At 34.5% G+C, this 25,052-nt stretch overlaps 1 protein-coding gene across 4 annotated transcripts in view; it reads left to right on the top strand.

Annotated features, from left to right (window-relative positions):
• LOC143222227 (TBC1 domain family member 15-like) overlaps positions 1–25,052 on the top strand; it is a 97,960-nt gene that overhangs the window by 4,236 nt on the left and 68,672 nt on the right. For all 4 annotated transcript variants that reach the window (XR_013012109.1, XM_076448411.1, XM_076448413.1 and 1 more), the window contains exons 3-5: positions 635–785; positions 11,922–12,141; positions 24,687–24,798. Coding sequence is in view for 3 of the 4 variants with exons in the window: in XM_076448411.1 (XP_076304526.1) it covers positions 635–785; positions 11,922–12,141; positions 24,687–24,798 (483 nt within the window). In the remaining variant the exon portion in view is untranslated. The remainder of the gene's footprint in view (positions 1–634; positions 786–11,921; positions 12,142–24,686; positions 24,799–25,052) is intronic.

Here is a 25,052-nt window from a genome sequence, read left to right as displayed (position 1 = left end):
AAAAGGTAAACTGTAGTAATCTGTCTTTTGCATCTATTTAATTCATATATTTTTAATTCAAAAGCTCATACAAACTGTACTTACCACTTCATCATAAAAAAAAAATTTCCCCAGCTTATATTTATAATCATAAAAAAGAAAGATTTCCATCTTCTAAACCTTCAGTCTCTTACCCCTGATATTTTAATTTATATTTACATTTTCATTGTTCTGCTCAATGTATAATAAGAGTGATCAAATTTTGTTCAAACCTCAAACAATTTTGAACACAAAAATTAAAGTCTTCCATATTTCTCCTACATTCTACAGGAAACAAGTCCAAAACTCTTATTAAACTTTTTTTTATAGCTGAAATAAGCCAAGTATTATTCAAATGGCCTGTTTGGTGCTCTTTCTAACATTATGATATTTGTCTTGTAACAAGGAGACCATGATAATCTTAACATGTAAAAAAAATTAAAAATTAATGTGCATTTAGTTAGCATCTAAAGCAGTTCCATTTCATTAGATAATTTCATAATGCTTTTAACTTTTATTTTCAAATGTTTAAGCATTTTAAGATTTAAAAAAAATATGTATGTATGAATGTTCTTGTTTGTAAATGATGAGTTCTTCCCATCTGATGTTTGATTAGCCTTATGGAGGAGTTCTAGAATGGCATGCCAATGAAGAAGTTAACGAAACAGGAAAGCTTCTTTCAAGTCCTGAGACAGAGAATCTTGATTGGGAGGATGTAGCCAGTGGTTTTTCTGCAGAATACAAACCTCATAGCAGCCAGAGTAATGGTAATTAGACATTCTTTATCATAAAAGCAACTGTGAACAAACCATATCAGTATTGGATAATTAGTGGAGCTGTTTCTGTCACTTTGTTGGATTTTTTTTTTCCAGGTCTTTGGATGTGCAAGTTCAATGTAGCAGATACATACCTTCGTGCTGCCACCTCTTCATCCTCTTGTAATTTTTTTTTATCCTTCATGTGGAGTGTGTTTTCCAGTTCTGAGCTTTTCCTGTTTGGACTTCCCATGACTCCTTAAGGGTTTTGTCAAGTAGTAAGGACCTTCATTTGACATATACATTTGTTGGAACTCTGGTCTTATCATTATTTAGGCAACTAGCTTATTCTGGCTCCTTCCTGCTTAGCATCTTCTGACCACAACTATTTGCTCCTGAAGGAGACAGTCTATGTGAGTTGGGTGATCAAAATGGAGAAGTTCATCCTTTCCCTTACACAGTATCTGGGTAACTTAGGGTTTTTGGTTTTAAATTACCAGTTCAGTTGAAGTCAGCATTATCTACCAGCTCTTTGGGATATATAGCATTTGGTCATCAAGGCCTTATCCTCTCATTCTCTTTTCAGCTTGAGAAGTTCTATCTATTTTGGGGATTTAGATTCCTTTGGAAGCTTACACATCACTCATTCATGCTAATATACATTCCCTCCAATGTAAATTCCACAGTCCATGCAACTTCAACTTGGATCCCTTGGATCAACCAGTTTTTCTTCCTTCCTTCCTTCCCTTTGGACCATCTTTGCTTGTCTGGACCTGTATCATTTTGTCAATGTTTCTCTTGTGGGTTAGGGTGCATATCTCAATACCCAGTAGATTTTCAGGCTTTAGTAATCGATTGCACATAGCCTTCAATGTTTTTGAGCTCTTAGCTGTCTCTTTTCCTCCATTTCTTCAAGGAGGGGGTGAGGTGGTTATGGCATATTACAATAACACCACAGTGGTCTCATACCTCACCAACCAAGGGAGTACCAAGTTCAGATCCCTTTGTTTTGGGGCTCTGGAACTCATATTCTGGGTCCATATGCACTAAAATCAGCTCTTGGCTTGTCGTATTCTTGATACTTTGAATGTTGTTGCAAATCAGTTATCTCATCCTCAAAAGGTCATTCTCCTTGAGTGGTTCTTAGAGGTATTTGCCATCCATCTGAACAACAAACTGTCTTTTTCTGATCTCTGGTTCCTTATCCTCAGGCTTTTCAGGTTGATGCCATCACAAAGAAATGCAGGATGCTTCACATTTATGCTTTTCCACCTATATGTCTCCTCACAAGTAATCTCCCTTATTCACACCATTTCTTATTGAGTTCTCTTGGTAGCTCTGTTTTGGCCAGCACAGCTTTGGTTTCCTCTACTGGGGCCTCTACAATTGCCATCAGCTTTGCTTCTCTTCTTTGTCAATCTCATTTGGATGTTTTCATGCTGCCATTCCCATCATTTTGTTGTTCTGGTCCTTTCATGTTCTTTGTCCTCATTGTACCTTTCCTGTACCTGATTGTGAGATCTCAAAGTCTTCCTTTGTGCCTTTTTTCCTTTGAACCTGTGGTTTCATGTTCCTTGTATCATTTTTCCTTCTAGACCTATTTCTTTCTCCACTGGTTTCCAGTCATCATAGACCTGACCTTTTCGCCATCAGTGTTTCCTGTGCCTTTTATTGAAGTGCATGTATAATGGATACTGGACTGTTCTTTTGTTCCAAAGACCTTCACTGCCTTTGAGAGTGATTCTGCTCCTATCTCTATCTATTTCATCTCCCATGCTTATTGCCAGTGTGGTCTAAATTGTCTCCTTGTCCTGTGCAGGTTTTGTGGTACTATTTGGCTTATACAATGTCCTTTTGTGATTCCCATTCTTATTTGTTTACTCCTTGGTACTATTTATGTGTCACAATATCTCTCCTCCATCACCTTGGCAGCTCGGATTTATCAGCTTATTAGGTTAGCTTACTCTTCTCTCTTTTCAGAATTGCATCATCATCATTGTGTCTCCTCTTATCAGCTTCAACATGTTACCATGTTTCTAATGGCTTATTTTTATCATTCTCTGGAAGAAATAATCCAGACTGGAATATGGACTACACTCCTACCTGCGTCTCTTATTATGTACACTATCTGGCTGTCTTTTTCTAGTATGTTCTTTTAAGGGTCTCCTTTTCTTCAATATATATATTTGGATCCCTCTTAGTGATGAGTATTGCCTGGTCAGGTATGCTTTTTCATAAACCTGCACCAAATGCTTTTTGGTTATAACACATATTGTTAAGATGGGATGTTTTGCAAATCACAAGTACTTTACCTAGTGGTATATATCTATCTCTATATTTCAGTATATAGACCTTCTTTCACTGGTTTTGCAAACGTGATCCTTCCATCATCTGTAAGCCATTGATAGGTGACTCCATGATAGCAGTGACTGACTGTAATAACCAGGCAGCTGCTCAATGTATTCCTTAAACCTCAATAAATTTTCCACAATATCCTCAGCCGTGGTAGAATTCTTCCTGTCACATGGCACAGAAGGCTCAAAAACGAGCCTGAGATACATTTCTTAGATATCCCACACTCTTGATTTGCATCTCTTTTCAGCGAACCCATGCACATGCTCAGTAGGTCTGAAGTCAAAGCCAGAAAGAATCTTGTCTTAAATTCACAAACAGCATGTCTTCTACCACAAGTTCCAAAGTCATATGGGACAAGATTTGAAATGTCAGTGGGCAGTATAATTCTGTACCCATTTTGATCTTGCTCTCTGATGGCCAGGAAGTAGCTGATGTCAGGAGTATTGCAGATACTCTTGGTGAAAGCTTTTGCCAGGTATATAGCACTTCTGCTTCATCCTCCACCTTCTTAGCCATCAGCACTCTGGGAGAGCAATCCACATTTTTCTTTCAGGCTGATCGTCTCTCTTACTATAATCATTCCTTTAAACTGGTGGAACTCAAACTTGCCCTTCATCAGTCTGGCAATACATCAGTCAGACCTAATGGTGTATACTACAAATTGCTGTGACATCTATCCCTTGCTTCTCTTGCTATTCTTCTGATTGTTTTCAACTGGATCTGGCAGGAGAATGTTTTTTCTGATGCATGGTATGGACTATTGTCCCACCCATCTCTAAGACCAGGAAGGATCCCAAGATTCCTTTGAGCTACCATCCAAGTTCTTTGGACGTGCTGTCTCCGTAAAACCTTGGGATGGTTACTACGCATCTTGTTTGCTTCCTCAAGTCAAACAACTTCATCTCACCCACCCAGTGTGGGTTCCATGACAGCGCTCTACCATGAACCACCTGATTAGTCTTGAAATGTCAATCAGAGAAGTATTTCTCAAACAACAACATCTTGTATCAATGTTCTTTGACATTGAGAAGGCTTATGATACTACATGGAGGTATGTCATTTTGTGAGACCTCCAATTATATGGGTTGCATGGCCATTTGCCCATTTTTATTAATTTTTTTTTAATGGGCAGGCAATTCCAAGTTTGTGTGGTTTCGACATTTCCACATTCTTTCTTACAGGAACTTGAAATCCCTCGGGCTGTGTCTTGAGTGTCACACTTTTCAGTATAAAGATTAATGCCATTACCGAGCAACTCCCTCTTACTGTTGCAAACATGTTCTATGTCGAGGACTTTCACATCTCATGTCATTCGTCGGACACGATGTTTACTGAAGTGGACAACAGCAAACATTTTTAACGTCTCTCTCTCAAAAACCATTTGCATGCGCTTTTGCCACCAACAGGGTATTCACCCTGATCCTGAACTCCATACTGGTGAAGTTGTGCTACCTGTGGTCCCTGAGATAATGTTCTTGGGGCTTATCTTTGATTGTAAGCTGACCTTTATTACCACACATCAAGCAACTACGGATCAAATGTACAAGAGCACTGGACATCTTCCATGTTCTCTCTTCCACCACTTTCGGAGTGAATCGATGTTCTGTTCTAAAGATATATCATGCTCTTATTCGATTGAAATTAGACTATGGGTCCATGGCTCAGCCAGGACCTCGGCCTTGAAGATGCTGGTCTCCATTCATAATCAGGGCTTTCTGCACTTCCCAGTACACAGATTGTTGCATCCTAAATGAGCAATTCAAACTTGTGGGGTATAAAGGCTAGCACTTCAAGCGAGAAAATCTCTTTTCAATGCTTTAGAAGAAAGTGGAAGATTGAGAAAAGCTATTGTTTTCGAGAAAGTAAGTATCTATCAGAAATCTATTTTCAGTGTAAGAAAAATGATAACATTAGTGAAGAAAAGTTGATATTTAAGGATTTTATGTGCAAGTATGCTCACATACTAACTACTTATCAATAAAAGTGTAGATATTCAAGGATTTTGTATGCAATTATGCTCATACATTAATACCTGTCACTAAAAGTATTTATATTTAGAGACAAGAACTCATTTCTTGACACAAATGAGCTATCTTTTTCAGCATGTCTGCCAAAGAACCTACTTCTATGTGAACCTACTTCCTTTATGCATTTGCACTTATGAATCTTCATTTTTCTTCTCAGCATTGTACAGACTTGTTTAAAGTTATTTGTGTTCTTTTGATTGAGATTTGCATTGTTGATGAAACTTTGATTTTTATTTTCTTTAGTATTTTGTCTAAAAAATTTCAATTTTTATTATCATGAATTGTTAAATTTATACTTTGTCTTGAATGTGGGACACTGTTTACTCTTGGGCTTTATTTTATTTATTTTTAGTTCACGTATTTGGCTTTGGGTGTCAACAAGTTTAACATTTCAATCTATTTCTGGATTTCATTGATAGCTATGTTGTTTTTTCCATCTCTATTTTGCTTTTGTTCTTTATTTTCTCACTATCTGACCTTTGATTCATGGGTTTATCTTTTATTTTTTCTTAGTCTATCATCACCAGATTTTACACTTTTGTTTCCTTCCTATGTTCTGAGAGGTTTGGTTGTTTTTTTTCACTTTTGGGACTACAGCTTCACTAGAACCCCCTCATTCCTTTTGGACATGCTCTCAAGTATCTCTTAGAGGGGAATTTGTGTGCTTTTATGTTTGGGGCTCTAGCTTCACTAATACCCATCAGGTATTACACTTCTGAGCCTCTTAACATCCTTTATCAAGAGTTTCTATTTTGGTGGTGGGCCAATTTTCTCATCCATTCCATATTCTATCACTGGAATAATATGTTCACTTACATGTCTTCCATGATGTTTACACTTAGTTGGACATATATTTCTCAGATTTTGAGCTTAATCTCTTATAGTCATCTATTCCTCATCCTTAGGCTGTGGCTGGCAATTTATCAGCCATACCTTGTCTTACTTATTTTTCTATCCCTATTTATCTCCTCCTTCTTGACCCCAGATTTTCACTCTACTCTGGCTGTACTGTTTGGATCTTTCTGTCTACCTTGGTCTCTTTAAAAATTTAGGCCCACCCTTCCTATTCCTTTTCTTGTTTTTCATTGACACTCTTCTTTTCTTTCTATAGGGATATATTTCCTCAGCCCTCAGCTATGGAATTTGCTCAATCTGCTGCCTATTGGATTTGACTTTCCTCTAATGTCTCATTACTCTTGTCACATTCTTGTAGTCATTCTACTGTGTTTGCCTATCACCGTCCGTTGGGTGGGGCTCTTTTCATTTATCTTTCCGCTATCTCTATTTGTAATAATTCTGCACAGTACCTTTCTGCCTTTCTTACTAGACTTTTTATTGTTGGATTCTTAGTTTTGGTCTTTCATAACTGTCAGGTTGCTCTGTCTATTGCTTTTCTCCTTTCCTGGTTCCAAGAGGTATTTCTTACATTGTCCTTTCCAAATTTGATTTGCTTCTTCATTTTCCTCAGTCATCCTTGCCCAGCTCTGTCACCTGACTAAGGCCATAATGAGACTTTGTGCAATGTTCAGCATGTCCTGTAAAAGCTTTCTACTTTCATGCCTTCTTACTCTCCTGATTTGTTTCCTTCTACTTTTCTCCTCCAATTCCCATTGTTCCTGTGTCTTAAATTTAGATGCTTCTCACACCCTTTTTTGCTGTGCTTATCTTTTAATCTCCCCAAACAAATATTTTATTTCTTTAATTTCAATGACTTTTTTCCTTCTGTCTCTCACCTATTGAATCAGTTGCACCAGACCTGACTCTTGTGTCCTGTTGAACTGTTTGTTCTACCTTATAATGGATCTATCTCTTTAAAGGTCTCCACCTTCATCTGTTTCTCTCCTAAAATCCCTCTTTTTCCATGAACCTCTTTCTTTTTCCTTACAGAATGTGCCATCTACTTCTCCATTGGCATCTTTTTCATGGCATGTGGGTGCTCACAGACTATTTCTCTTTTCTTCATTTTCAATGTGTCACTTATTATCATGCATATTTTCTTAACCCTTTTGCAACAGGTTTAGTATCATATACACGAGTTCATATACACATTCGCAAAAATTAAGTATTTATGCAATAATTTTTTATGTTGTATGTGTATCTTCACAAAATTTAGTAGACTTTTGTAAAGATTATAAGTTTTTGTATCCCACACTTCAGCTTTTGTAATTAAGTATTTTACTAAAGATTTCTCTGTGAAAATATCAAGGCTGTTTCATTACAAGTCCAAGAGTGAAGTGATTTCATATTAGGATTTAAAAACTGTTCTTCATCTCAAAACATCTCATATATTATTTGTGTAACCTCTAAAACCTACTAAATACATTTCAAATGTTTGTTTTCAGTAAAATTATATTTTGTCTGTTATTTTCTCCACCCTAATTATGTGAGGTCTGTCAATTTGATCAACCTCGTAACCATCGTAAAAGTTAGGAAATATAAATTGTGCTTTCTTTTCGTGCTAGAACGACTGCACATTATAACAAAAATACATATGTTTAGTCAAAATAGCTTAAGTGTCATAACATTCTATATTTATTATTTTTTATTATATTGACCTTTCATTTGTGCCTGGCTAACATTACATAACTTGTATTGATGCAGTGCCTGTGCACTCATATTTGCCATAGCCAATAATATAAAATTGACCATGTCTTTACAAAGTGAACCTATTTCAATGGGCTAGTATTTCCTAATATGTAGTAACATTTCAGTTATTATACATTATATATGTATTATTACTATTCAAAAATAAGTTATTAAACTTATTTATATTAAAATGTAGAATAGTAAATAAAGAAGTAAAGCAAACAATTATCGCTTTTAGCTATGACCTTTAAACTTGGTTGTTGCTTGACATAGATTGATAAGAAATTTGCACGAGGAGAACATGAAACAAAATTTTTATATATTTCCATAACCAGAAAATCATATGTTACTATATCGATGCCATAGAATTCCACTATAATTTATCAAGCTTAGTAACTAAGCTGTATTCAGGTCTTAAAAAAATGAAACTTTGAGCAGACTAAAGACATGTATGTAGGAGATTGTTTTCAAAAATTAAAATAGGTGAACAGAGCCACTGTGTTTGATCCAGTACATAAGCCATATCTCAGAAAAATACAAAATACAAGATTATTATTTTATATTCTAGTTTCTCAATGTTGAATTCCTAATTCATATAAAACTATAGACTTAGTATTTTGAAATCACAAACATCTAATTTTAACCAGTGCTGCATTAAACATATCATGCAACTCACAAAAATTGATATCTTAGTGTGTTCTTTTAATACTTACTTTTATTTTGAGAAATTACTCATATTTAATATTAAAGTTTAAATTATAATTTACAATTTGATTATGAACTTATTGACATAAATTCATGAAATGTTCAATGAAAATCAACAAACATGATGATGTGAGTGACCTTTGATTTCTAACTCGTCATGATAGGATTAATGGATTAGGTGAGGAGGGCCATATCACTAGTCACCCCATTCTTCTTACATTGCTCTGCCAGTGGCACAGTGGTTTGTCTGCAGACTTATACCTCTAGAAACTGGGTTTCATTAACCATAGCAGGCAGACCACAGATAACCCTTTATTTAGCTTCGTGCTTAATAACAAACAAACAAATAATCTCCTCACCTTACTTCACTTCTGAAAATCAGCATACAGCACACCATTGAATGATATCAGAAAATTAATAATGAAAATAATTGAGGAATCCACAAATATTATATTACACAAATTAAGAAATGTCAGATACCTTTCTTTGTGACAAACGTGCATACTGCTTTCAAGTTCTTGAGCAGTTGTTATAAACTGGTGAATTAAAATGCAGATAATATGTTAAATATTTATGAAATACCCTAAAAGATATTACTGTGAATAATATATGTGTATTTGTGTGGGTGTGTGAAAATATGCTGCAAAATCGTTAAACAGGTTCTTAGGAAAAATTTTATATGGTGCATGAACTATGTTTCACCAGGTGTATGAAAGTTTTAAGGATATTTTTTCACATTTGTGAATGGAATATTAACATAAGTGAGTAGATAAACAAGTTATAATGATATTTCTTAAAGTAATGAAGAAATTATTTAATTAGCTCATATGATTTTCCACTGTCACTCCAAAAATCTATTAATTTCACCTTGATGTTTGTAACATGAAGCACAATTACAAGTTAGAATGCCATTTGTAAGAAAAAGTTACCCTAGCCTGTACGTTTCTGTGGTCATCTGCTGATCATTTTCGTAAATAATGTATATTAATTTTACAAGAAGAGGATTATTTATCAAATTACATCATTATGTACCTGTAGAAACTATAAACACAAATGATATATTTGATAGGATGTTAGTGTTTTCAACACTAAATAAACTAATAAAAATTAAATTAACTTAATATAAAAAAACATTTAAAACATGTGAATATTTTAACAGAAGATAATGTGTAATCTCAGAATTTTTTAAATGTAAAAATCAACAAATGTGATGACATGGCCTTTGACCATTGACTTGTTGTTAATAGCTGTTGAATGAGCTCATCCAGATAGGCATGTGTACTTTCTCCACAAATTCAACACCTTCTGGCTGTGCTTCCTCCTGAGGATTTTCAGATTCCAGAGGTCACCATTCTTTGATCACCCATCTTTAAGAGCTCCTCTTTCATTATATAGGGTCCCTCTTTTTTTAACCTGAAGATGACCTAAGACAGTTGAAACATTGTTCTGTACTTTATTTTAATTAAAGTTTTAATACCAATACCAGCTGTCCTGAGAATACATTTTTAGTTCAAGTAGGTTTTTTGTTGTCATGAGGATCCCACGAAGTAACTAGTGTTGCCTTCTGGAGTATATTGACCCAAAATTGCATTGAGCCAGGATAAAAGAAAATGTTTATGCCATCTGCCTTGATTGTACATGTGTCCACTGTGAAATGGGGTGATCCACAAGACTACTTGAGGTATTCTCATGGTAATGATATCTGTGTATGTATATATATATTCACTCTGTTGTCCTATCCAAACTATACCTATTCCATGGGTTACTATGGAAGAAACAAACACCAGGGAGGTATTCTGCCCACTTTCTTGTTTCATTTTTGCTGGCTTTTAAAAAATTGGATTGAAGGGCTAGTGGAGATCCATGCATGTTGTCCATGTCTCCCCTGTGCATATTCTCTCCGCCCTTGACAATTGGAACACTAGAGACTTACCACTTACAAGCTGTTGGGGTGGTGGACCATAGATAATTCTCACCAATATAGTGAGAATTGGAGTGGTATTGACACTGTTAATGTAGTGTATGTCATCTCTCATGTAAATCAAATACATCACTCAAACCAACTCTGTTCTCCTCATGCAGCCCAAGGCTGTCCAGTAGAGTTGAGGTGAGCACACATTAAAGACTATGCTCTCCTGCTGCAACTAAAGTTTGTCCAGTAGAGTTGAAGTAAGCACACACTAAATGATTTTGCCCTCCTTCTGCAACCAGAGTCTATTCAGTAGTGTTAATGGGAGTATGTAGTATGTTTAAACCAGTGCAACATAATACAGTGCCCTCCTCTTGCATATGAAATCTATTCCATAGTGTCTGTTTGGTTGGGTTGAGGTAAGCATTCACTTATACAGTATCCATTTATCTGTATATCTTTCTCAAATTACCTCATCCTATAGTTTATATCTGTTCAGTAGAGTCAAGGTGACCACACTCTAACAATTCATAACATCTGACTAATGTACCCTCTTCCCACATTTAGCATAAGTCCCATAGAGCCTAACATACCCTGTTCCTGCAGCTGGAGTCTGGTTGTAGAGTTGAGATAAGCACAGATATTTACCATATGTTTATTCCTCCCATTGCTGGTCTCAAAGAGTCTGATGGTAGAGTTAAAGTGAGCACACAAAGTATGGTTTGAACATTCTCTAACCATACTCTATATTGGCTGTCCAATAATTTACATGAAAGTACTGAGGTGATCATGTTGTATTTCCACTCATCTCTGCAACACAAATTTGGCTTCTTTACCTGTTCCCTTTTTTTATACTAACAAAGGGTAAATTTTGCACTGGTCCATCCATCATGTCAATATGGGGTTCTAGCTAATTTGTGTGAGGAGGGATTACCATCTTGAAAGTTAACATTTTCATTACTTAAAAATGTATTTTCAATAAATACTCACTTCTTTGCACATTCTCAGTGTGCATATTCTAACTTGCTTTGTTAATTAATCTAAATCCATGAATGCAAATGCAAAGGGATACTTAGTGTGCATGGAGGTGCTCTCCAATTAATGGAGGACTTTTGTTGCATGATGATGTCATCATGCAGTACCACAGTTTATATGAAATAAAGTGGGAGATGCTTCAAAGCTATAGTTTTGCAAATGTCAGTGATAGATTCAATGAGGAAGATAACTAATCTATGTGAAGAGATATTTATTAGAAATACATTTTTTAGGTAAGGAAAATGTTAACTTTAAGGCTTTTATATGTAATCATGTTCTTTCATTAATACCTTTCAGGAAAAGTGTAGATATTTAAGGATTTTGTATACAATTATAATCATGTGCTTTTTCAGCTGTAAGAAATGTATCCATAGCAACATTGCTAGAAATAAACATTTCTTTAAAGATTTGAATGAAAGGCATTTGATGTGCAATGCTCATGTTAGTTTTATCAGGTACTATTATATGTGCCATTTAGCATGAACTTTTAAAGGTTGACTTCTTTTTCTCTCTTTCTTTTTTTTTTTCTAGAATCTATTGGGCTGAAGTTGGAAACAACAAAGAAGCCTCAAACAATCAGCTTTGATGTTGCTGACCTCAAGTCCTATAAGTGTCTACAGAAGAAAAAAGGAAAGGGTTCTGAAGTGACATTTTTCTTGAAAGATGGTTCAACCCCTCCAACTTTGTATTTTCCAAAAAATAATCATATATGCCTCATAAATGCTTTAGAAAAGTACATACAGTTTAGAAGGTATACATTCAACTACTTGCTAGCCAGGAATATTGTATACACTATATAATTATATTGTTTTGTTTTTTGATACAGTACTTCCCTTCACTCAAAGATGAACGTTTTTGCATTTTGAGCTGCTCTTTAGAAGTGACCTTTTTTACAATGCATGTTACAAGCCTTCCACACACACCCCCCTTCATAATCAAAGATTCCATCCTCTCTTATGAAAATCATCATGCATCATCTCTCTACCAATAGGAGTGCACTATTATTACATGATGCACGTGACTCTCACTGTGTGCCACTCCTGAGCCATCACTTCTCATTCGGCAGTGCTTGTGTTCTGATGTTTTTTTTTGTGTGTTTTTTACTTCTCGATGTGGCTTACTTTAAAAACTCTTTTGTATGTTGTTTAACTCCACAAACAAAACTAATTGCTACTACTAGTGAATGTATGTAATAGCTCACCATACATGTGGTATGAATAACACTGCCTGGCTCTAATTACATGATACATCCTGTTACAAGAGATTACCAAAAGATACAGACACCAAAGAAAACCACTTTACAGTACTTAAAGGATTAGTCCTGCTCACATTCCTTTCATTATAGGTAAAACTTGTTTTGGGATTCAAAACTTAAGCTGTTCATTATGCTGATACCCCAACTCTGAGGATGTCACAGCTTCCACTGTATTATTGAAACTTGCGTTTAGTCCACTTAACAGCCACTGTATGGGTTTTATTGTTGTCACTTGTACACAGAATTTTAAACACTTTGCAAAATATCCGAATAAGTTTTTTATATATCAGTTACACTGTTTTAGTAATAAAGCAACAACAACAGAAGTGTGGGTCTTACTACAAAGTAAAGATAGTAAAAAGGAAGAAGGAAAAATATGAAGTTCTTACATAATACTAGTAGTATGTACAAATCACACAAGGTAATCATTGTAAATACTGAATCATTTTTTTCAATTAAATTTGAAATTATACTTAAGTATTAAACTTAAAAACTCTTAATTTAAATGCCAAAGGATATAAAAATTGTAAATTAGTTCAGTTCAAAGTGCTAAGCGTAATTCATGAAAAGACCACATACTTGCCCTAAATAGATCTAAATTCTAATATTTATGGATCAACTTCTTTCCTATAAATATATCTATTTTTAGTTAAGTTTTCAATATAATGATTAATATAAATAGATATACCATGATTTAAGCTACTATTAGAAAAAAATAATAAAAGTCGCATACATCCCATGAAGTTTTTCCACAAGCAAATTTTCTAAGGCTTATAAAAATATAACTATTGACCATTACATCATAAAATGGCAGTTACTATAATAAGCACCATTCACATTCATGTTGTAAAATCCAGAGAACAACTTTTTTGTCACATGCTTTGCTTATCATCCTATGCTTTGTGAAACATGAAATATACATCAATTGGAATAACACAGTACTGATATTGACATCTTCAACTATTATTGGCTAAAAGTTTTACAACTGAGGTTTAACATACCCAAATACTGTTTTATAAAGAAAACAGACTAGATAAAGGTTCAGACACCAATCATAGATAGCAGAAGCAGTACTAAAGTGCAGGGGAAAAAGGTTCTCACATGTTAAAAAACTTTTTCTTAAATGTTGCTTATTTATAGTCTCAAATGTATTTGGGAATTGTTTATCAAATTTCTCTTCAAATTTTATTAAATCATGCAATCGAATGTAAATAATTAAATGTTATGCTAGTACTTACAAAAATAAAACAAATCCAATAAAAGATAACTTTACTGTCATTTTTTCCATTCACAAATGTGATTTTGCCCTTACAATAAGACAATACAGCCCTGGTAGTAAATTTTGGGTTAAAGAATTTTATACCATCTACTGACAACATTTCCATCATGTTCACCATCGTTATTCAGTAATATAAATTCACTTTTTTTACATTATCTATGGGATTTTCAAATGGCCCCATTTTTGAAACTTTTCATGTTCAACACTGTCCCAGGTTCTTTGGAGTCAAAAGTAGCTTCAGTCCAACAACAATCTACCCCTTTTTATTTGAGGGCCTGTTTTTTCCAGTTATGATACATCAAAGAGTTTGCACATTATTCTAAGAAATGTTATGATACATCAACTATCACAAAGTCAGTGCGATGGATGATGCTGCAAGTCATCTACGAGCGTAGCAATGCCCTGCTTGATGTTTGAGGTTGAAGGACGCAAGACTGCTTCCAGATGATCATCAGTCAGCTGATTGAGAGTGTTGTTTTTGTTCAGTTTCATATGCAAGAAAGCCTGTTCGCAGCAGTACGTGCTGCCAAACATGCTGGTGTGGACAAGTGCATTCTCTTTCAGATTAGCAAATGTATCAGGCAACATTTTGTATAAATCAAGCAAACTGTTTTCTCGGTAAATAGCATGCAGTTCATCAGATGCCTGGAGATCAGTAAGTTCGAGCTGATATTCGGCTGACAAGTCATCCACTGACACACTGAACGGATCAGCAAAAAGTTTCATCAACAATCTGCATTGGACAAAGTCATGAAACCGTGGGTTGAAGGATTGATTCAAGGTATCTAACTTCCCAACATGAACTTGTGTGTCAATGTCCTGATTCTTCTGTAACTGTGACTGAAAAGTGGAAAAGTGCACGAAGTTGCCTGATGCCGCTTGTTGCCGGAACAACGGCAACTTTGTCCTGAAGGCTGAGACATGATTTGCAAGCTGACAGACAAACTATCCAGATGGTTAAGGGTATTTGACTCAACAATCTGAGGGTCATGGGTTCGAATCCCTGTTTCACCGAACATGCACACCCTTTCAATTGTTGAGGCAATATAATGTGATGGCTAAATTAAGGACAGCTAATGCAGATATCCCTTGTGTAGCTTTGTGTGAAATTTACAAGAAACATACATATCATAGTTTTGCCTTCCTTGGTTATACTTAAGGCTTCAGTGTGACTACGACACTAACTAAGTCTTTATTAATGCTTTTTCTTTTGTCTTTCAAGAGACCTAGCATTGCATTTCATCTCTTGAAACCTGCTCTCTGGCAAGTGGTGTCTAACCAGGTATTCTTATGTACACAAACAAATTTCGTTACATGCCATGTTGATTCATTTTCTTGCCTTCTGGATGGGGTGTTTTACAAGGTTTCTGAATGGTCAATAACCTTGTGATATTTAGTACATCTGTAGGCCCATTCCAGACCATATCACCCATCGACAACATTGGTAAAGCCATATGGGGAGAGCTATCTATCCCTGAACTACCTCAAGTGAATAAATGGGAATGGTCTGCTTTTCTAGAGCCTAATGATTGCCCAGTGCACTGTCTTGGGTGTAGCCATTCCTTTGGACTTTCTCTCTAGCATTTTTTCCTTCTCACCCCCTTCTTCCAGTTGTGCATGGTAGTCTTCACCTTTAACCAGTTCCAAGCTGCTGGGGTTCTTGACCATGGAGACATAGATGGCTAAAACTATTTAATCAAGAGTAGAGCAGTGGTGTTCTGCTAGTGTTGAAAACATACCATCGTCTAGATTGAGTGGAATGCACTACAGAGCAATACATCTCAGTATAGTTCATCCTTTCAGTTTGGTGCCCTCATGCAGATTCCTGTACCTTGTGGGCTGGATTTTGATATTGATTGAACCAATCAACATAAATCTTCACACATGTTTGAGGTTGTTTTTCTCACTCCCTCAATTCTTTCTACTATGCAGTGGGTAACAGGGTTATATGTGGAGTGTTTCCATTTCTATTTTAGGCACTTTCTTGTTTCTTTTGTAATAAGGATTTCATAAACCTTTGGGGTTTTGGACCAGTCTCACAATCGCAAAAGTTGATTGTATGTAACGTACTTCCCTTGGATACCATATGCCACGTTCCCAGATCTCTGGCTCATCGCTAATCCTGTGTCATGCCCTGTTTTCCTCACATCCATGATTTTAGGACTTGAGGTAATGCCAGTATGATCCTCATCCTATCATCATGTGATGTTGGTACCCAGTGAGAAGATATTGGATTTAGTTGACTTACCAAGTACAGTCTGCCACACCTTATCCATTTTACATCATGGGACACATCCTTCATTACCCACTTGTGTGGGATTGAGTTTCTATATTTATCCAGTTGGAATCACTTTCCTGACTTATCCTCTCCCACTCAGATGTGCTCCATTCTTTTTCCACTACCTTTGTTCCTGACTGTTCATGGAAAGGAGATACCTGGTTTAGAAGTGGTGTAGTGCCCCTTTTCTGATAATTTCACCTGTTTTTTCCATATACAAAGAGGTATCCTTTGGCTGCTTATGAGGGATACATCAGTTCTTCCCTCACACCAGTCCCTCCTTTACAACGTGGGATTCTAACTATTCTTGTAATAAGAAGGAAGTACTGTATTGAAAGGTATAATTTTCTTATCCTTAAATATGCATTTCTGATGGGTACTTCCCATGCTTCTTCTCCCAATCGTTTGACATTCACATCTTCTCTCAAGATTTGAAGAGATGGTTTGGTAGGGCACATAGAGGGAGTGACACGCATCATGTGATAGTAGTGCTCTTCTATTAGTGGAGAGATGATGCATGTTTATTCACATTAAGAAACATGTTGGAATCTTTGATTTCAAGAAAGATGTGTGTCTTGCATTATAAAACGTTTCTGTATAGAGGGCATTATAAAACAGACAAAGCTAATCTTGTGAATGGAGAGAAATACCTATTGGAAATACATTTTCAGTGTTACGTATAATAAAATGTCATTAAACATAGTTTTGGCTAAAGAAAAATTTTTTAATTTATGTAAATCATTTAACCTTTCACCAGATGGGTCACAGGTGAAAGGCCATGCCATTTCATTTATTGACTCACATTCAAAATTTTATTGAACTACAATGTTATGAATTTACATCATTAAGTTTGGTGTTAAATTGTAGATTATAATTTAAAATTTCCTTATACATTATTTAATTTCTTAATCTAAAAAATGGATATTAAAAAACACTAAAACATTGATTTTTTGTGTCACATGATATGTTAAATGCAGCACTGGTTCAAATTAGATGTTTATGATGTCAAAAGACAAAGCGTATAGTTTTTTATGAATTAGGATCTCAAATTACTGATATTGATGAGCTACAATATAAAGTAAAAATCTTTCATCTTTTCTACTTACTTATCTATCACTATATTTAGTGAAACAAACACAGTGGCCCTTCTCACCTTTGTTTTTGGAAACAGTCCCTTATATACATTTACTTTTATAGATGACATATGAATGACCACTCAATAACTTAAAATGTGTCCTGAGTAATTTATATGCAAAAACGGCTCGTTTGGGTTGAGAAAATTATTTACATAGAAGAGCGAACAACGTTTCGACCTTGTTCGCTCTTCTATGTAAAATATTTTCTCAACCCAAACGAGCCGTTTTTGCATATAAATTTCTCAACAAGTGGGTTTCTCGACATCACTGATTGTGTCCTGAGTAGTTTTCTCAGCCATTTTAATCTGTGAAAAGGCTATCATGTTCTTTTGATCCAAGATGTCAGTTAGGTAGGTTGTGTTTTTAGTCTGTTCAAAGTTTCATATTCGTTTACATCTAAATACATTTTAGTTACTAAGTTTAATCAATTATAGTGGAATTCAATGGTATCATATAACTACTAAATCCAGCATTAAAAATCTTAATTCTTTATAAAATCTTTTTATTATTATCAAAGTAACTAAAATGTAAAAATTGGAAACTGTTTTGGTTAGTTGAAGTTATATTAAGTAAAATAATAATAATGTAATAAAATTTATCCTGTAATGTAATTGATGTAATTCAATAGGGTAACGTGAACCACACGTTCCTCAGATATTTACAACTTATAATGGAATGACTAGTACTAGTAGTTAGACATATTTCAAAGGAAATTAACACAATAAAATTTAACTATAAATAAAAACGTCTACAATTACAAATTTAAATCTATGTAGGGTAAACACATGTAATTTCATATTACAATTTGAACTATGCAACACAAATTTTGTTCCCGGACAGTATGTGTTATTTCATAATTGCTTATGTTGTAAAAGTACAGAAATGGCCATTGTTCCCTTCAAACTTTGCTTTAATGACCTGGATAATGAAATTTAGAAATTCACCTATTTTCTATTTAAAAACAGACAAATTTACACATTTTCATTTACATAAGGTCTGAATAAAACAACATATGAATCAAGATTTGCAGGTATTTGTACTAAAGTTAGACAAAAATGTTTTGAAGTGAGTAGTTTTTCAAGATTTGCGACTGTAATATAAATCACTTTCACGCATCAGCCCCCAAATATAGTCTCCCATCATGTTTTCCTTATATGCTTCCAGGTAACAAAAGCAAAGTTTGAAATGAAAAATACGTCTTTTCCATGAACCTTAGGCATAAGCAGTTGGGAAATAACATAATATATTCACAAAAACATTTTCAGTGAAGATACTTTATTAAAAAACTGATTTTATGTTTGAGTGACTTGTAATGTTTATCAAAAGCCTCCCAAAGTTTTTGAAGATACACATACTGTGTTAAACATTATAGTATAAAAACTATATACAAGTAAAATGGTCATGTAGTCAGTTTTTAGAACCAAACTCATATTGAGAGAATTCATAACTAACTTAGTGTTAAATTTGCAGTGAATGTGTTGTATGTATTACTCTAGTTGAGTTGGCTAGGTTATGGATGCCATCTGGCTAAATTCAAAATGTCATGAACAGACTACAACAGGGGTGTGTGGCTTAACTATAGTTTATTGAAGTAATAATGTACATTTTTCATATTATATAAACAAAAAACAATCCAGTTGCAATATGGCCTGCCAACAGTTCACTAAAGTAATAAAATGATGTCATTTTCATTTTTAATAATATAAAAATAAAAAGTAATTGAACAAAAGCCAATTTTGGTGCAATATACATTTCCATTTTTGGGAAAATGTCTGTTGCTTAGTATTGCGTCATCTCACTTATTGTTCCCAGTGCCCTGAGGCAGCCTTGTTTTTTCTCAAACATGCCCTATGTATGTCAGTAAATGATGCTGTTTGCATTATATTCGAGTTCATAATTATTCCTAGTTATTATGTCAGGAAAAGAGAAGAAGAGGAAAGTTGACTCTGAATGTTGTGTTTTTAAAGAACAGTGGATTGTGGACTTCTTCATTATTGAATCACGTAACAAAGCACTGTGCTTAATATGCAATGAGACTATCGCATTGCTATAGAAAAATAGAACATTTGTACACGTTATCAAACCAAGCACTCGTCAAGCTATTCTCACTTCACGGAAAAGCTACATTCAGACAAATTCGAAACCTTGAAACGAAATTATTGTCACAACAATTTGTATTTAAGAGGAAGAAAGTCGAGAACGAAGCTGTAACAAGAGCAAGTTTCCGAGTGACACACCTGTTAACCAAGCAAGGAAAACCAGTTACCGATGGTGAGCTAATTGAATTATGTATGATTGATGCAGCCAAACAAATGTGCCCAGAAAAAATAGATATTTAAGACTACTATCCTTTTGGCAAATACAGTTGCTTGTAGAGTTGAGGACATTAAAAGCAATATTGTGTCTTAGCTGATAAACAAGGCCAAAGAATTCAGGTACTTTTCCATCACACTTGCCAGATGTGTCTGACACTTCACAGTTGCTGTTGTTCGTAGAGTCAGTATTAATTTTCAAATGACTGAAGAATTATTAGCTTTTGTGCATGTTATGCATGAAACAACCACAGTTGAAGACATTTTCAAAGAGGTCGAAAAATCACTAACTCAGTACAACCTGGAATGCAAATGGCTGAAGTACATTACAACAGATGGTAATATAAATGTGTGGTGCAGGAAAAGGTTTAGTTGTGCAAACTTACAAAGCTGTTGAAAGTGCAGATTGTTTGAAACCTATGGTTCTTCACTGTGCTATTTATCAGCAGGCACTGTGTGGAAAATATCTGGATCTGTCATGCGTCATGGAACCTGTAGTTTCAACAGTGAATTTCATTCGCTTTCATAGACTCAACCATCATCAATTCCTAAAATTTTTTGGCAGAAATAGAAGCAACATGTCCCGACTTTCCCTATCACACTTCAGTTCGATGGCTTAGCTGTGAGAAGGTTTTGTTGTGATTTTTTGAGCCTAGAACTGAAATTGAAATTTTCTTAAATGAAAGGAACTGCTCTCAACCGTTACTTACAAACAGTGAATGACTTTAGAAATTAGCTTTTACCGTAGACTTGACCATGTACCTGAATAAATTCAATCTCAGATTACATAGTGAAACCTCGCTTATCTGCAACATGTACACCGAGGTGAAATCATTTAGGGAAAAACAAATTATTTTTGAGTACCAATTGATGAGGAGTTACTTCACACACTTTCCATGTGAAAAGTTTGAGCTAGAAAAGGGATTTCCATTCCCAACTGGTTTGCACAAGATATCCTTCCTGACGTGAAACTACAGTTCAAGGAGCATATTTCTGATCTTGATGGAGTGGAACAGAAGTAAGTATCTTCCAAAACCCCTTCGTGTGTGTTATTGATGAACTGCCACCTGAAGTTCAAATGGAAGTGATTGATCTGCAATCCAACAACATGTTGAAGGACAAATACAAAGACGGGAAATAGATAAAGTTCTATAATGCTTTACAAATGATCAGTGTATTCCATGATGATGAGAAAACCCACTTGTAGAGAAAATTATGTGCTTAAAAACGGCTGGTATGGGTTGAGAAGGCACTAATAGAACAGCGAACAACGTTTTGTCCTTCTTCGGTCATCGTCAGATTCACAAAGGAACAAAGGGTTACTGACTGGTACCTGACCACATGTTTGAAGGTGGTTGTGTAATTGAGTGTAGGAATGTAGAGGGCATCCTTAGATGTTGGATTATATTTATTAATATAGGTATAAAGGTGTTCCTTTGTATTGGTTTATTTTGGGCTTGAGTTGTTGTATAAGTGAGACTTCTTTAATTTTGTCTTTGTTTATGTTTGTTTCTTTATTTAGTATTTGAGTGTTTTCTATGGTTATGTTGTGTTTATTTGATTTGCAGTGTTCAAAAATGTGTGAAGGTGACTTTTTGTGTCCTTTGAATCTGGTTTCCTTTGTTCTACTTGTTTCTCCAATATCGAAGTCGTGGCAGTTATCACATTGTATTCTATAAATAATGTTGGTGTTGTGTTTGTCAGTGTACTTTTAACATTGCATAGACCTTAGTTTTGTGCCTGGCTTTTGAATAAATTTGGTATTAACTGGGATGTCATATTTTGTTGCTAGTTTTTGCCAAATGTTGATTATTTTTCTGTTGATGTCGGGAACATATGGCATGCAGCCGTATATGGTTTCCTGATTTTTAAAATTGTGGTGTATATTTACTTTTGTTTGTTGGTTTTGCTTTTTGTTCAGGTGTGTGCGTATAATGTTTTCTACGGTTTGTGGAGTTTTGAAACTTATTGACGTTGATGAAGTATTGTTTTATTTTGTCTAATTCATAATTAATTTCATCTGGTGAGCATAGTTTTATGGCTGTGTTTATTTGATTTCTTAGCATGTTGAATTTTTATTTTGTTTTGTTTCATGTGCCGAGTCCCAAGGAATGTATTGTACAGTATGGGTGATTTTTTGGTGGATTCCTGTTTCAAATTGTGTATCGGTTCTTGTAATTTTGAGGATTAAGAAATGATATTTGATTGCTTTCTTCCTGTTCACTTTTGAAATTAATGTTGGGATTTATAGAGTTAATGTGATTGAAAAAATTAAGTGTGGGTTCTGTAGATGTTAATCCTGCAACCCTTTCATCTACATATCTGTACCAGTATAGTGGTGGATATAATGCTGTGTTTATTGCTTGTGTTTCAACTTGTGCCCTAAAAATATTGGTTAGAACTGGTGATACTGGGTTGCCCATGCTTAGGCCATTTGTTTGAATATTGTTGTGGTTGTTGAAAATAAAATTTGTCTTCATAGTGGTGAATTCTATGAGGGTTGCTAATTGGTTGCTGGGAATGTGTAAGGATGGGTTAGGGGCTCGGATATAGAGTTCTAAGGCTATGTTGCAGGCTACAGTGGTTGGGACTTCTGTAAAGAGGGATATGAGATCGTAACTGGCCATTAAGGCTTTATGATCAAGTTGATTAAGGTTAGATTTGAAATTAAAGGAGTCTTTAATGAATGAGCTGGCTGATGTTAATTTCAAATCTAACTTTAATCATATACATGTAAAAACGGCTGGTATGGGTTGAGTTTTTCATATATGTTTTTCTCTATAAATGGGTTTTTTCGTTGTCACAGATTAACCTTAATCATAAAGTATTCATGGCCAGTTTTGATGCCATATCCTTCTTTACAGAAGTCCCAACCACTGAAGCAAGATAGCCTTAGCACTATATCCAAGACCCTAACCCATCTATAGACATTCCCAGCAACCAATTAACAACCCTCATAGAATTCACCATAATGAAGACAAACTTCTTGTTCAACAACCACAACTATATACAAACAAATGGCCTAAGCATGGGCAATCTGGTATCACCAGTTCTATCCAATATTTTTATGACACAAGTTGAAACTCAAGCAACTAACACACCATTACATCCACCACTATATTGGTACAGATATGTAGACAACACAGTTGTGGAATTCACATCTACAGAACACACATTTAATTTTTTCAATCACATTAATGCTATACATCCCAACATAACATCACATCTGAACAAGAAGAAAGCAATCAAATATCATTTCTTAACCTCAAAATTACAAGAACCGATACACAATATAAAATAGAAATCTACCGAAAAATCACCCATACTGGACTATACATTCCTTAGGACTCAGCACATGAAACAAAACAAAAACTCAACATACTAAGAAACCAAATAAACACAGCCATAAAACTATGCTCACCAGATGAAATTAATTATGAATTAGACAAAATAAAACAATACTTCATCAACATCAACAAGTTTCCTCCACAAACCATAGAAAACATTACGTGCACACACCTAGACAAAAAGCAAAATCAACTAAGAAAAGTAAATATACCCCACGACTTAAAAAATCACGAAACCATGTACGGCTGCATACTATATATTCCCAACATTTGCCAAAAACTAGCAATAAAATATGACATCCCAGTTAATGTCAAATTTATTCAAAACCCATGAACTACTCAACTGTTTGCCTCACAGAATATTCTTATTGTATTATTATTATTCATCTAATTTAACTTTAACTAATTTAAATATATGCCTATTTTTACATTTTAGTCACTTAGTAATAACTTGCAAAAATCACACAACTTCTCCCACCTATCACAGTTTTTCTGGCTTTCTAACTGTGCAACAATAGCTATTAGAAATTTATCCAAGCTGGTCATTGTCTTTCCAGCAAGAATAAAGTTGCTGGAGAATTATCAATTCTCCATTCAGAAAACATTGCAGTATAATACATCATTTGATAGATGAAATCCTTGGCTTTGTGTTCATTATGCATTATGGAGAATTAAACATGAGAGAGAACTATTAACAAGTCCTAAAAAATAGGATGTGACTTATGGGTGTGGCAAGATGGGTCTGATTTCTATTTGATAGTTCTGTAACCGTACAAAAATGAAGACTGTAAAAATTATGGTTTGTTTGTCTTAGCAGTGGTAATTATATAGTGAAAAAGATGTGTTAAATTTCATACTTACCGGAGGGGTAGTGGATAAAATGGAGAAGAGGGGATGCCTAGCAAAAATGTGTAACATGTCGCACAAGAGGAAATTCTAAATATTTTAAAATATTGCTTTTAAAAGTAAGAACTCAAAACTTAAATAATATTAAAATATGGATTATAAGCTATGATTTTCATGTTATACTAATTGGTGTAACATAAATAAAAAGCAGCTTTATAACATTTTGAATGTAAGTCACTAAAACCATATGTATGTATTTGTTTGTGATGTGTAATAATTTACTCTTTATGGTATAAAATAATGTTTCGTCTAATAGATTTGAGTTGGACTAGTACATATTGCATACTAGTCTGGTACTTGTATATCAAAACATTTGTTTATATCCCTGTATTAGAATGCTATAACATTTCATTTCATGTTTGAAATCTAAGTAACATTATAATATTTTCATTTTTTACTTTGAAATTTGGTTTGCTTAACCTATAAATTATGCATTTGATAATACTTAACACTTTTCACAGTAGCTTGAATTATCCAGATAAGCTACAAATATCAAATTAAACACTGAATTGAGCTTTTAATATTTTTATTTTAACTAACTGTTATAAACTTATGTATAATGCAAGCTATATCTTATTTCCTTTTTTATCTTTTTTAATGTGTTTATAAATACCTTGTACTTCTCGTCATTTGATATTAAATGCAGCAGTCATGCATTAATGGAAAAATGTCTTCAGCCTTCATAAATGTGCTGGATAATAAATAAGCTTAAATAAATATACTTTAATAAGACAGAGGAGAATATTTAATAGAAACATCTAAATTTCAAAATTATATTTTTAGGTCAGCTAAGGATATCAATTTATATATTGTACATGAACCTCAGAAGGAGGCTCTAGAGAAGAGTTTTAGTGAACTTCAACTCTTCAGAGAACAATCCAGTGACCTTGTCAAGGTGAGTAGTAGTCAGTGCTTGAAAATTAGTCACACTAGTTGGGGTTAATCCACCAGATTTTAAAAGGGGCTCATGGCTTGTGGAAGGAGAAATATTTGGAGGATTCTGACCCTTTTATATAAATATTTTGGATCCAGAAAAATGTCTTATTTTCATAATTACTGACAGAGTTTTGCAAAAATTTGGTATTAGTTTGATAAAGCATAAGATGCATACTTTGTGAAAAATTATAACTATAAGACTTGATTGCAGTA

Source organism: Tachypleus tridentatus, chromosome 8 (assembly GCF_004210375.1).
Source record: "Tachypleus tridentatus isolate NWPU-2018 chromosome 8, ASM421037v1, whole genome shotgun sequence".
NCBI classification, from domain to species: domain Eukaryota; kingdom Metazoa; phylum Arthropoda; class Merostomata; order Xiphosura; family Limulidae; genus Tachypleus; species Tachypleus tridentatus.
This window is presented reverse-complemented; position numbering and strand designations above follow the sequence as displayed.